General features: G+C 34.7%; 1 protein-coding gene across 1 annotated transcript in view; it reads right to left on the bottom strand.

Moving 5' to 3' along the window:
* PIK3CA (phosphatidylinositol-4,5-bisphosphate 3-kinase catalytic subunit alpha) overlaps window positions 1–15,471 on the bottom strand; it is an 82,023-nt gene that overhangs the window by 16,175 nt on the left and 50,377 nt on the right. The window contains exons 4-10 of the mRNA XM_032875389.1: window positions 14,738–14,988; window positions 13,847–14,092; window positions 13,223–13,308; window positions 6,284–6,389; window positions 5,404–5,556; window positions 5,179–5,313; window positions 23–147 (exon numbers count right to left, since the gene is read on the bottom strand). Of these exons, the coding sequence (XP_032731280.1) occupies window positions 23–147; window positions 5,179–5,313; window positions 5,404–5,556; window positions 6,284–6,389; window positions 13,223–13,308; window positions 13,847–14,092; window positions 14,738–14,988 (1,102 nt within the window). The remainder of the gene's footprint in view (window positions 1–22; window positions 148–5,178; window positions 5,314–5,403; window positions 5,557–6,283; window positions 6,390–13,222; window positions 13,309–13,846; window positions 14,093–14,737; window positions 14,989–15,471) is intronic.

Below are 15,471 nucleotides of genomic sequence, written 5' to 3'. Positions count from 1 at the left end.
GAATATTCATCTTAACATTTACCTGTGGCTCCACAGAAAATCTTTCTCTTGCTCAGTGATTTCAGATAGAGGATCTCGGGTACAAATTGCTCGGAGCTGTTCTTTATCGTTTTCTCTTAATTCGTTGTCTCTAGCTAGTCTGTTACTCTGCAAAATAAAGTAATATCTTATATGATTTCCTTTGCTATATTTTCCCCTGGATTCATGAGTGATCTACAAAAACAGACAATGGCCAACAACTTTACACTGCTTATTAATCATTGTGATACAGTTTATTCTCATCACAAGCCTTTATTTTCAGGGATGGGGAGAATCAGCTTAAGGCAGTATTTGTGGAACAAATCCAGTATCTTAGTTAACATTACCATCAGTCACAGAACAGTCACTGCCAAAGTGAGTCAGGGATAAGACCAGACTGGGGTACTTGGGGTAGAAGTAAGTAACTGACTTCTCTTCCTGATAAGGCCCCTTCCTAGTATTCTATTAACTATTCTGCTCATGTTTCTGGAATAAGAAATAGTAAAATAATAAAATACAAATGTAAATTCTTTCATAATCTTTGCTCAAATTCATCCTTATAATCACTGTAAGACTCTCAAATTTAAAAAGTAAAAATAAGGGCACCTGGGTGGCTCAGTAGGCTAAGCAACTGCCTTCGGCTCAGGTCATGATCCTGGAGTCCCAGGATCAAGTCCCACATCAGGCCCTCTGCTCATCAGGGAGCTGGCTTCTCCCTCTGCCCCTCACCCCTTTCATGCTCTCTCTCTCTCTCAAATAAATAAAATCTTAAAAAAAAAAAAAAGTAAAAATAAGAGAAAAAAGGAAAAGAAATACCCTTGTTAAAACACTGGATGTTAAAGTTTGGAAAATAAATTAAAAACACCATAACCTTTGGTATAATGCCAAGAGTCCAAGTAACATATTTATTCCCTTTAAATACAGATATATTAACTGCATAATGAATAATTATGAATGTATATAATATATTATGAAAACAAGTACACATCCCCTTGGAATGGATTACACATATTCCCAATGGCTAAAAATGAAAGCAGGTATTCATGCCACTTGGTTTTTATTAACATTTGTTAACATTTTATTAACAACACTTAAATATTAATTTATCCAATAGTATAAAGAAATATTATTGGCACATGTCCATCAACAAATATTTATTAAAACATGTACCGTGTGCCTTGTTTTGTTCTTACTGCTGAGGGTCTTAAATAGTAAAAGAACCTGCACTAATAAGATCCCCATTATAGTGAAAAATTAAATGAACAAATTAAAAAAAATTGGCAAGCTGATATAAACACTTTGGGTGATATAATGAAGATGACTGAGTGGCTACTTTACACTGGGTATCTGGAAGTAACCTCTGAGAAGGGAATATTTAATTTGTGGTCCAAATGATAAGAAAGAAGCACCCACACTAAGATCAGGGAAAATACTGCAGGTGGAGGAAACAGTGAAGGTGACCCAAGAAGAGAATGAGTTTGGTATTAGGGAGGAAAAGGAACAACACCTGTGAGCCTGAAGCCCAGGAGACAAGGGGAGAGTGATGGGAGGATATGTTCAGACCACATAAAATTTGCAAGTCAGGGTAAAAGGTTTGGATTTTATTTTTAGTGAAAGCTATTTAAAGGATGAATATCATGATTTATGTTTCTTTTCTTAAAAGATTTTATTTATTTATTTGACAGACAGAGATCACAAGTAGGCAGAGAAGCAGGCAGAGAAAGAGAGAGAGAGAGGGAAGCAGGCTCCCTGCTGAACAGAGAGCGCGATGCCAGGGCTCAATCCCAGGACCCTTTAACCCACTGAGCCACCCAGGCACCCCTGATTCATGTTTTACAGATATTATTTTAGCTGTTTTGTAGACTGAGGAAGACCATTTAGGAGGCTATTGTAATACTCAAGGTAAGAGATAACAAATACTTAACCCTTGATTCACAGGAAAAGTAGTCATTATCATTTATCATCTTGGTCTAAGCGACTCTTAATATTATTGGCTTATTTTTTAGTTGTTTTCATTTTTAATATAAAATAACTTAACTAGGAAAAAATTTTGTGAAAAGCAATTGTGAAAAACTTTATTTGACATCTTACTAAGAATTTAAACACAGGTGTGATACGGTGTGCTATGAAGTGTGAAGACCTGTATCCTTGGGGCAAATAATACATTATATGTTAATAAAAATAATTAATTAAAAAAAATTTAAACACAGCAGAACCAAATTCATAATCAAAATGGGCAACCTCCTTTGAATGCCATTAACTGCTTGCTCATCAACTGTCCTGCATGAGCCTGGAACATACACATCTTACAGATTGTGACTCCACACTTCAAATGCATATCTAATAAGTCCTAGCTTATCATCACTCCTGATTTTTCTTCTTATACTTCAATTGTCAAAATATAATACTTTTGAGAATTTTTATAGTAATCCAAGCAATTTTATATTTCTACATCACTTTTTTCCTTCCACTCATCTTTGCATACACACCTGCCTATGATGTTTATTCACTTAAAAAGTGTATCAAATAAATTCTGGTGTATAGCAGCATTAAAACTGGAAAGAAAGATGAGGTGTGGTCCAGGTTCTCATAAAAAATAGTGTGTGATGAAGTTATTCCTGTTGAATGACTAACTGAATACAATATTTCCTTTTTGTTCTTGGAAATATATTGTTCACTCATCATATCTTGAGTTCGAGAAAATTCATCTAGGATATTATTTAATGTTTTACCTATATGATCAATTTTACCATCATCATTAGAATCTGAAGTAATGACTCTCAAGTGGTGTAATTTTGTTCCCTCTACCTCCAGGACCTTTGATATAGTTTCTATCTTAGGTTTATAGAAGTTTTCAATAGACCCGATCATAACTGAAAAACTGACCCAGTTTTATTCTACTAAAAACAACTTTTTTCTGTAAAGAAAAAATTCTTCTCAGAAAGAAAAAAAGTCATAAAATATCAATCCTTTTTTTAAAATTTGTTTTTTTTTCCAGTATTCTAAAATTCATTGTTTATGCACCACACCCAGTGCTCCATGCAATACATGCCCTCCATAATACCCACTACCAGGCTCACCCAACCCCCCACCCCTCTCCCCTCCAAAACCCTCAGTTTGTTTCTCAGAATCCACAGTCTCTCATGGTTTGTCTCCCCCTCTGATTTCCCCCAACTCGCTTCTCCTCTCCATCTCTCAATGTCTTCTGTGTTATTCCTTACACAAGTAAGCTACACAAGTAAGTGAAACCATATACTTGACTCTCTCTGCTTGACTTATTTCACTCAGTGTAATCTCTAAGAGTTAGGACTGCTCAAAAAGAAACTCAAAAGCTAATTGAGACAGACTCTGATGATAAAGTGAATGTATGAATAAAAATAGAGATAAATGAGTCTTAAAGTGACTTGACTCTCACAATTCCTTTGGTTTACAGGTATAACTAATGGTATAGCACTATGGACAATTCATGGGAATGCTCATCAATATTTCTTTTTTAAAATTTTTAAAATTTTATTATTTCTACTTATCTATTTATTTATTTTTAGCTCATCAATATTTCAATCCCAATTTCAAAATTAAGGAGTTTCTGTTCAGTTACAGCAAAATAGTTGTCAGTAGCTTAATACTTATTTTTTAGATTTTATTTATTTATTTATTTGACGGACAGAGATCACAAGTAGGTAGAGTGGCAGGCAGAAAGAGAGAGATAAGCGGAAGCAGGCTTCCTGCTGAGCAGAGAGCTGGATGCCGGCTGGATCCCAGCACCCTGGGATCATGACCTGAGCCGAAGGCAGAGGCTTTAACCCACTGACCCACCCTGGTATCCCAGAAGCTCAATACTTATTAAACAGTGATACTGGATAAGTTATTTAAACTCCTTAAGCCTATTTCCTTACTGGCAATATAGGGATTATACACATACTACCCTCATAGAAATTGCTTTTAAGATTAAATGAGATAAACCGTGAAAAGTGACTGGCATTGCGTTTGGTACACAGTAAGCACTTGATAAATGTTAGAATTATCAACAAGAAATCAAAGTTACAAAATAGAGGCTACATTTTTCAAGAAAAAGAATTCCTTTGTACTTTTAGTATCTGAAAGAATTCAGTAATAATTTAAAATTAATTTGTACCTCTCTAAATACCTGCTACATATCTCTGAAAGTATATTGGCAGGAAGGTTATGATTATTACTAATCAGTTTACAAAAGGGTTTGTAAACTCCTTACTGAGAACACAACTGTGAACTAATAAAGTTCCTCAATGCAGGATTCCAACTGCCCCTGGGCATTGCTATTACTCAGGTAGGCCTATTTCAGGACCTCTTGGCCCCATACTCATTGGTTGGTCTAGTGATAATGTATCACCAGGCCAAAGAAAAAGTGATAAATTTGAAAACCAGGGAAAGAGACAACAAAGAACAAAAGTATCTTCTCTTAGCACTGACACCTTTGCCCTTCAGAAATAAGAGTTAATGGTCTTTGAACCCAGTTATACTGTGGTTCCAAATTAATGGCCAAGATCAGACAACTTGATTCATACTTAAACTTCCTTTTATATGTAATCTTTTCTAGGGGATCCTGGAGTATGGTGGTAACAAAGCTCTCCTCTGCTTCCAAGCTTAACTAACAATATACTCATACTTTTGTTTCAACTTTCAGGTTATTATATCAGAGAAGTAAAAAGTTCTTTCTTGAACCCAATACATATTGGCTTTTCCTCCCAACCCTCTGTAGTCATTCTTGGGATACTATTGGTTTTTCTATCATATCACCTACCATGATTTATAATCTTACACATTTCTTTTACCACTTCAACGTCTATTTTCACCATTAGACTGTATATGCAATGGAGGTCTCTTTAGGTCAAAACTTTATTACCTCTCACACAATGAATGTAAACATATAGTTGGCATTCAATAACTATTTGTTAAATGAAGGTAGGCTAGGGCTCTGACTAAACTAAGAAGAGACAGAACTTCAGTAACAGTATTAGCATATAGAGAATGTGATTATACTAATTACTGCAACTCTGTCCAGAGCCTATAGGAGCTATGCCAGTGTAACTAAACCCCACGAACCCTGCTCCAAACAAAGAGGATAAACCCAAATCCACTGATTATGACTGATACTTAAGAAAACTCAGTGATCTGCCTTACCAGTCCTGCATGGGAATAACTAAATCCTGCTTCTCGAGACACCGACCAGTTGGCATGCTCTTCAATCACTGACATATCTGGGAACTTTACCACACTGCTGAACCAGTCAAACTCCAACTCTAAGCATGGTGTTTCCTAAGAGATGGAATAAAAGTTATCATAAATATTGTGCTTAACCGTCATAAGAAAGGAAAAAATTCTAATTTATGATAATAAAAAGCTTACTTTATTTGGATTTGACCCAGTAACACCAATAGGGTTCAGCAAATCTTCTAATCCATGAGGTACTGGCCACAGATTCAGAGCCATTTTTCCAGATACTAGAGTATCTGTATAATCAAACAAGTTTATATTTCCCCAGGCCAATGGACAGTGCTCCTTCAAAAACAAACAGAAAGATATTTACTACTCTGTGGATTAAATTATAAAATGCATTTTTAAAAAGATTATTTATTTATTTGACAGAGAGAGAGACAGAGAGAGAGAGAGGGAACATAAGCAGGAGGAGTGGGAGAGGTAGAAGCAGGCTTCCTGCTGAGCAGGGAGCCTGATGTGGGGCTCAATGTGGGGCTCTATCCCAGGACCCTGGGATCATGATGTGAGCCGAATGCAAATGCTTAACGACTGAGCCACCGAGGTGCCCCTACAAAATGCATTTCAAAACACTTTTCTTCCACAGAAAGAATTCAATAGCTATCGCTACAATGATAGCTTTAATAAGTCACATCAATTTTTTTTGAAAGTACAAGCACTTTCTGTTTTCCTATTTGAAATAACAGAAATTTTTCTTTAATTATAAATAGGAAATATGAACCAAAGCAAGCCAGGCAGATAGTGGCATGTAGTCACCTAACAGATATTTGTGGGTAGTCACTGCATGTATAAAAAATTTTGTACATGTGAACTCAGGACATACTTGTAAATAAACTCAGGAAGGTCTCCTGAGGTATTCTTCTATGACACATTTATTTATTAAAAATTTAAAAATATTTGACTAATTTTTTTAGATAAAGAAAAAAATTCACTTCTTGATAAAAATTCAAAGCAGTATAATTGGAGGAGTTTTTTAGAGGTAAAAATAATTATTCCTTCTGAAATACTTTACCTCTTTAGCACCCTTTCGGCCTTTAACAGAACAAATGGAAAGGCAAAGTCGAGCAGCACGAGGAAGATCAGGAATGTATATATCATAATTTAGCCATTCATTCCACCTATGTAAAATTTTAAAGAAAAAAAGAATTTACCAAAAAAAAAAAAAAAAGCTTTATCCAGAGTATATAAACAACTCCTACAAATCATCAAGAAAACAAAAAATCAAATAAAAACAGGTCAGAAATCAACTGGTATAGACATACTTCACAAGATCATATCCAAATGGCCAATAAATATAAAAAAGTAGTCAATATTATTTGTCAACCAGAAAATGCAAAATAAAATCTCATAGAGATATCACTATATAAGAGATTGGCTAAAACTATAAAGGCTGATGATACCAATGATGTTACCAAGGGAGGGTAAGGAGGTGTAGTAACAGGAAATCTCACACATTGCTAGTAACCGGTATTTGCAAATATCCCCCAAGTGTTAACAATCCAAATGTCCAAAAGTAGAACAAACTGCAGTATATTCATATAATGGAATACCATACAGCAATGGAAATAAACACGTTACTTGCAATACGGATGAAATCTTACAAACATGAGTGAAAGAAGCTACATGTAAGAGAGTATCTATTTCTTGAGTATATTTATATAAAATTCAAAAACAGTTCAAACTGAAAAATAATGTTAGATGTCAGGATAGCTGTTGCCTTTGGAGAGGTGAGAAGGTTAATGGAAGGGGCAATGTCATATTCCTGGTAAATGTTCTATTTCTTAACCAGCATAGTAGTTATATAGGTACTAACTCTGATAATTCACTTAACTTTATGATTATCATTTATATACTTTTATACATTTGTGCTATACTGCAGTAAAAAAAAAAACTAGCTTATAGAAAAGGCATTTGAAAGAGGGAAACTAAACAAGAAGAGTGAGATTTTCTATTATGATTACAATTATATTTACTTTTACACATGATGTAATTTTATTCAGAAGAACCCGTTAAGTCAGTCACTATGCAAATAAAATGAAGGATATGTAAAGCAGAAAGTATCTGAAGTTGAGAATAATTACTTGACAAGAGGTAACAGTTAACATTCATAATAAAGAATAAAAAGTTGCTATACAAAGTGATGACAAAAATTATTCAAATATTTATGATAAATTCTTTTTAATTTACTGGATATTATATGTGAAATTACGTCTATATTTGGTGGACAGATCTGTAAAGAGCCAAGTAACAACACTTTAAAAAACAAAACAAAACATTTTATTTATTTATTTGACAGAGAGAGAGAGAGAGAGAGAGAGAACACAAGCAGGGGCAGGGGTAGACGTGGAGAGAGAGAAGCAGGCTTCCTAATGAGCAGGGAGCCCAATGTGGGGCTCCATCCCAGGACCTGAGATCATGACCTGAGCTGAAGGCAGTTGCTTAACTGACTGAGCCACCCAGATGCCCCAAAACACTTTGTTTTGTCTTGTTTTGAAACAACAGTTACCAGTATAAACTCAGGTCAGACTACCTTGAGTAGACTCCTGTTCACTATTTTATTAAATGTGTGACCCTCTGTGATGTGATGAGCACTGGGTGTTATACACAACTAATGAATCACTGAACATTACATCAAAAACTAGTAACATACTACATGTTGAATTTAAATAAAAAAAAGTGTGACCCTTGTTTTTGTCTGTTTTCTCATCTGTGAAATGAGACTAATAATAGTACTTACTCCCTAAGATTGTTGTGAAGATTAAATGAGATAACACAAGTAAAAGGGTGCGTGGCTGGCTTGGTCAGGTAACACAAGTAAAGTGAAAAGAATAGTAACTGGTCCACAGTAAAAGTTCAAGTGCTAGATATTAATCTAGAACATTTCTTCAAAGGACTTCTTCATAATTCTGTTTTTTTATTATAAATAAAATAAAACTTAACAATTTAATGGTAAAAATTCTATTTTTAATTAGGCAAACTAGGTTATAAGCTTTATCAGTAAAATAAGTTCTACTTATGGACAAAGATAAAAAAAAATATGGTCCTTTGATGCAGAGAAGACTTATGTTTAAATGGGTGAAGTTAGTAATAAGAAATTCTAAAGGGAAAAGAAATAAATGCAAGTAGAAGAAATACTGTTGGATCTGATAAGTCCACAATAATTTAAGAAAAATTAAAGATACATGTACTTCAATGTTCCTAGGAGTTTTTATTACTTATGAATCTTTCGAATTGCTCATAATTAATGAAAAATATCCTACACACTTTCTAAAAGAGCTATGTCCCATAAATGTAGCTGTTCAATACTATGCTAATTGACAAAAACATGTTTCTCTCTTCCTCTAAAGTCCATACAGACACGTGCATACACACATATCAATTAAATTCTTTATTTTTAGGCAATGGTTTGATTTATAGTCCAAATTTATTTTGATTTTGGGAGAGGACTGGTAACATCTATGAAGAAATCATTAAGTTTCTACTTTATTTAGCATATGGAAGTATGGATTTAGAATAATCAATCTCAGTAAGAATTTTTTAAAAATCAACTTTTCTACCCTTCTAATAACTTCATATTCTTTATCCTTGATTTTAATTTTGTGAATACAGAAAAGTTAGAAATCTACTTAAATCCTAATACTATTACCATAGGGATTTTACCCTTTAACTAGAGAATTCTTTTTTTTTTAAATTAATTTAAAAATTTTTTATAAACATGTAATGTATTTTTATCCCCAGGGGTACAGGTCTGTGAATTGCCGGGTTTACACATTTCACAGCACTCACCATAGCACATACCCTCCCCAATGTCCATATCCCCACCACCCTCCCCCAACTCCCTGACCCCCAGCAACCCTCAGCCTGTTTTGTGAGATTGAGTCTTTTATGGTTTGTCTCCCTCCCAATCCCATCTTCTTTCATTTTTTTCTTTTCCTACCCCCAAACCCCCACACTGCATCTCCACTTCCTCATATTAGGGAGATCATATGATAGTTGTCTTACTCCGATTGACTTATTTCGCTAAGCATAATACACTTTGGTTCCATCCATGTCGTTGCAAATGGCAAGATTTCATTTCTTTTGATGGCTGCATAGTATTCCATTGTATATATATACACCATACCTTCTTTATCCATTCATCTATTGATGGGCATCTAGGTTCTTTCCACAGTTTGGCTATTGTGGACATTGCTGCTATAAACATTCGGGTGCATGTGCCCCTTCGGAGCACCACGTTTGTATCTTTAGGGTATATACCCAGCAGTGCACTCGTTTGGTCATAAGGTAGCTCTATTTTCAGCTCTTTGAGGAACCTCCATGCTGTATTCCAGAGTGGCTGCACCAGCTTGCATTCCCACCAACAGTGTAGGAGGGTTCCCCTTTCTCCACATCCTCGCCAGCATCTGTCATTTCCTGACTTGTTAATTTTAGCCATTCTGACTGGTGTGAGGTGGTATTAACTAAAGAATTCTTTTTTATTAAATGTTTTAATTTTAATTCCAATATAGCTAAGTATACACTGTTATATTAGTTTCAGGTGTACAATGCAGTGATTCAATACTTCTATACAGTACTCATCATAAGTGTACTCCTAATCCCCATCACCTGTTTTCCCCATCCCCCCATAACCTCCCCTCTGGTAACCCTCTGTTTGTTCTCTATAGTTAAAAGTCTGTTTCTTGGTTTGTCTCCTTCTTCCCACTTTGCTCATTTGTTTTGTTTCTTAAATTCCACATGACTGAAATCATATGGTATGGTATTTTGTCTTTCTCTGACTCATTTTGCTTAGCATTATACTCTTTAGCTTCATTCATGTTGCTGCAAATGGCAACATTTTTTTAAATGGCTGAATAATATTCCTGTGTGTTTGTGTGTATGTACAGCTCTTTAGCCATCCATCCATCAATGAACACTTGGGCTGCTTCCATAATTTGGCTATTGTTAAATAACAGTGCTATAAATATAGGAGGGCACACAGCTTTTCAAATTAGTGTTTCCATATTCTTCCGGTACATCTAGTAGTGAGATTACTGGTTCATAGGGTGGTCCTTTTTTATTTTTTGGAGGAACCTCCTTACTGTTTTCCACAGTGACTGCACCAGTTTACATTCCCAGCAATAGGGCACAAGTGTTCCTTTTTCTCCACAAACTCTCCAACACTGTTGTTTCTTGTGTTTTTTATTTTAGTCACCCTGACAGGAATGAGGTAGTATCTCTTTGTACTTTTGATTTGCATTTCCCTGATGATGAGTAATACTGACCATCTTTTCATGTGTCTATTGGCCACCCGGATGTCTGACTTCTTTGGAGATGTCTGTTCATTCTTCTGCCCATGTTTTAATTGGGTTATTTGGTGTTTGGGTGTTGAGTTTTATAAGTCCTTTATATATTTTGGATACTAACCCTTTATTGTCATTTGTTGACCTTCAGAGGCTGTCTTTTAGTTTTGTTGATTGTTTTCTTTTCTTTTTTTTTTTTTTTAAAGATTTTTATTTATTTGATAGAGATCACAAGTAGGTGGAGAGGCAGGCGGAGAGAGAGGAGGATGCAGGCTCCCTGCTGAGCAGAAAGCCTGACACTCGATCCCAGGACCCTGAGACCATGACCTGAGCTGAAGGCAGAGGCTTTAACCCACTGAGCCACCCAGGCGCCCCTTGTTGATTGTTTCCTTTTTCATGCAGAAGTTTTTTATTTTAATATAGTCCCAATAGTTCGTTTTTGCTTCTGTTTCCCTTACCTTTAAAGATGCGTCTAGCAAGAAGTTGCTGTCTGTATTCTCTTCAAGGATTTTGATGGATTCCTGTCTCACATTAGGTCTTTCATCCACTTTGAGTTTATTTTTGTGTATAGTGTAAAAAATGATCCAGTTTCATTTTTCTGCATGTGGCTGTCCAATTTTCCCAAAACCATCTGTTGAAGAGACTGTCTTTTTCCACTGGATAGTCTTTCCTGCTTGGTTGAAGATTAGCTGACCAAAGAGTTGAGCGTCCATTTCTGGGTTCTCTATTCTGTCCCATTTATCGATGTGTCTGTTTTTGTGCCATTACCATAGTGTTTTGATGATTACAGCTTAAGGTCTGGAATTGTGATGCCTCCAGCTTTGGTTTTCTTTTTCAACATTGAGTCTTTAGGATTTTCTATATAGTGTATCATGTCATCTGCAAATGGTGGAAGTTTCACTTCTTCCTCACCAATCTGGATGCCTTTTATTCCTTTTTCTTGTCTGATTGCTGTGGCTAGGATTTCTAGTACTATGCTGAGTAAAAGTGGTAAGAGTGGACATCCTTGTCCTGTACCTGATCTTAAGGAGAAAGACCCCAATTTTTCAACACTGAGTATGATGTTAGCTGTAGGTTTTAAATAGATGAACTTTATTATGTTGAGGTATATTCCCACTACCATACTGTGTTGAAAGTTTTATCATACTTTGTCAAGGGATTTTTCTGCATCTATTGAAAAGATCATATGGTTTTTATTCTTTCTCTTATTGATGTATGGTATCATGTTGACCGATCTGTACTACTAAACCAGGAATAAATCCCACTTGATTGTGGTGAATGATTTTTTTAACGTATTGTTGGATTTAGTTTGTTAATATTTTGTTGAGGATTTTTCCATCTATGCTCTACAGAGATACTGGCCTGAAGTTCTAAACTAGAGAATTCTTGAAGAAAAGATAATCAAATTTAAGTCCTATCTAAATAGCTAATTTACTAAAATTTTGAGCTTTTAATCTCTTATTATTAAACAAATTTACCTTTTACTTTTATAAAACTAGTTTACTTTAAGTACTTGAAATAAATAGGATATATCTACCCAATATTATTTTGGGGTCTTTGGTTGGAGCTTGCTGAACTTCTTAGAATGCTTATAGTTTTCAACAAGTTTGGAAAATTTTTGTCCAGTATTTCTTCAAATACTGTTTTTCTGTTCCTCACACAGACACCCCACCCAACCTGTGAAATACATGCAGTATGGGTGGGAAACTTTTCCTGCTACAACAAAAATTTTAAAAGATCCTGTAGTTGTTTCACAGTGTAACTTCTAACTAAATGATGTACTTCTGACTGACAATATTTCAGGTAGGGTAAGGAACTATTTTACTTCCTCCTAGCAGAGAAAGCTATCACCTCTTTGAACTTCACCTAGGCTCTAGAATGGTGGCCATCTCTAGCAACTTAATTACAAGACCAGAACTTTTTCTTGATTCTCTTAAACTCAGTCTAAATTCATTACAAAATTTACTTCTGGAGGTTTTACTAGTTGTCTCTATTGCTAGTCTACAAAATTCACCTTTAATCTTTAGTAACAATTTGAGTGCTCTTAAAATGTTTCTATTATATTCAGGGTAGACTCTTAATTCCCAAATGATTCTATAAAGAGCCAAAGAAATAGAAGGATGGCAAACTGTTGGATTATATTACCTTTTATTTCTTCATTGCATTTCTAGGCAGTAATCATTTAAAATGTTCCTCCAAACTCCCTCTCAGAAATGGATTTGTTCCCAAAGACTCTTTATTTAAATGTCATAAAGATCTACTCTTCTGAGTGATATGAGTGCCTCACAGTAGTCTGGCTCTGAAGTTGTTTGCCAACTCTCATTTCTTCTAATGTAAATGTACGTGGAGGTTAAGAATAAAATACTAGGTTTATGGATCTAATGTGGGGAATCATCAGCACAAAATGTAACCATATTCTGTTCTCTACTTGATATAATGGGAAGAGAAAATCAGAAAAACCCTTCAGATAACATTTTATGAAGAACTGACAAAATGAACCTGTGAAAGATATTCTTTTGACTGAAAGTTCTTATGGTCTATGTGTAAATGTCTGGTTAATTTAAATGACTTGTTATAAAACTAATGATGCAAAAAAATTCTACTACTTTTATTCATTACACTGCTAAATACTAACATGGCTTTTGGAAATACAAACCCATATACTTCCTTACCTGGGATTGGAACAAGGTACTCTTTGAGTGTTCACATTATCGCATAAGGGTTCTCCTCCATGATAGATACCTGTTCGAACATAGATCTTAAAAAAGAAAAAAAAGAGGATGTGTATAAAAATACATACAAACATAATATATACACACATTGCAGAACCAATATTATTACACAATCCCTTTAGGCCAGGTATATAATTCAGAGTTTTTCATATTATAGAAAGATAAATTGGTACATATACTAAATATCACTGCATATTCTTAGCAGTTGCAACAGTACTCCATAAAGACATTAATATTTCTGCAACAAAACATATGCATATTTACACTAAATGGGATATATAAAAGCTATAAAAATTCTTGCTTCAGGTTAGGTCAGGTTTTGCTGCCAAATGAATTCTATAAAACTCATGGTTTTAAGGACTTAGATTATGGAAATTAAAATGATTAGAATATTAGAATTATGGATATTAGCATTACAGACAAAGGACTGTAAATGGTACACAGCTAAGGGAGAGGAGTGGTTTTCTAGCTATCTGAAAACAGCGCAGGCCAACAGATTATTATACATAGTTCAGTAAAAAAGTTTATGTAATTTATATAATAAGCATCAACCCTTGACTTTACCTTGTCAATGTCTCGAATATTTACATTCACATAGGTTGCACAAAGGATTTTTATTCTGAGTGCACTATTTATAACCCAAAGGGATTTTGTAGATGTTTCTCCATTCATATATGGTGTAGCTGTGGAGATGCGTCTGGAATATGAAGGCATTGTGAAACAGTCCATTGGCAGTTGGGAATAAAGGCTTTCTTTAGCCATCAGCATCAAATTGGGCATCCTCCCCAGCATTATACAGCTTCTTATGTACTGTAAAAGATTAAGAGGGGAGGGAAAAAGCCATTTCTTAAAAGGTGTTTCATTTTAAAAGCAACAAACATGTAAGCAAAAATAAATAAATAAATAAATCAGAAAGAAAGAAAGAAAGAAAAAAAGAATTAAAAACAATGACCAGAGGATACTCATTATGAAAACACTGTTTATATCTGAACAATGTTAATCAGCTTATCCATGTATCTATAGTCGGACTCGAAATATCAATATATAAAATCTAAAGAAAAAAAAGCATCTGTTCTCTCAAATTCATCATCAATCTCTCAAATTAAATACAGCATTTTTTTTTAACTTAAAAAAATTTTATTTATTTATTTCTTTGAGAGAGAGTGAGAGAAAGAGAAAAAGCACAAGCAGAAGGAGAGGGAGAAGCAGGAACCCCACTGAGCAGGAAGCCTGATGTGGGGCTTGCTCCTAAGACCCCAAGATGATGACCTGAACTGAAGCAGACGCTAAACTGACTGAGCCACCCAGCTGCCCAAAATAACTAGAGTATTAAAAATAAACTTATGAAGCTATTCACTAATACTAATCATTGAATTTTCAAAATGTCCTAAAAATACAGATACTTGTCCCCAACTTTTACATTTCACATTAATATTTTTGAAGCTTGTTACTCACCTTATACTGACTTAGAGGATATTTCTCAAGGAAGTATTCATCACATCCACACACTTTTAAAATATACTTGCCCTGATATTCTAAAACACAGAGTTTGAGTTGTTCAGATGATAGCAACATACTTCTGGTTTTTTTCCTGATTGCTTCAGCAATTACTTGTTCTGGCACACAGTCATGGTTGATTTTCAGAGTATACTTCTGCTTGTCATTATTTGGAGAAACTATTACCCAAATCACCACTATTATTTGCCCTATAACAGGGAAACATTATTAGATGCAATCACCATATATATTTCATTTTTCAAGAGACAAATTTTAAAAAGTATGTACTCTGTACTACCATTATTCTAACCATAATCAGAAATGACTTATAATCAATCTAATTAAATACAGGTAAATATCAGGCAGAAATCACAAATCTTTCAAATATGACAGGGCTGCCCGGCCATGCCCAAATCTCATGTTTCATGACAAGTATGCAGAACTGTCACAATACCTGAGGTCAAGCTAATTTCCATTCTAAGCTGCATCACATACTTCCTGAGTACAACCCCTGTGAAGGGTGACTCATGATGGTATCAAAGGTTCAACAGTACCTAAAGTAGAAGAGTTTTTGGCAACTATGGGAAAGAATCATGGAGACTTAATGCAAATTCTGAATCAGAAGGAGAGAAAAGGTGGTGGAAGAAGGGAAAGAATATGAATTTTTAAATGTTTTCCTTTTAAGATCAATT

This window comes from Lontra canadensis, unplaced genomic scaffold (assembly GCF_010015895.1).
Source record: "Lontra canadensis isolate GAN:19392208 unplaced genomic scaffold, GSC_riverotter_1.0 scaffold56, whole genome shotgun sequence".
Lineage (NCBI taxonomy): Eukaryota > Metazoa > Chordata > Mammalia > Carnivora > Mustelidae > Lontra > Lontra canadensis.
This window is presented reverse-complemented; position numbering and strand designations above follow the sequence as displayed.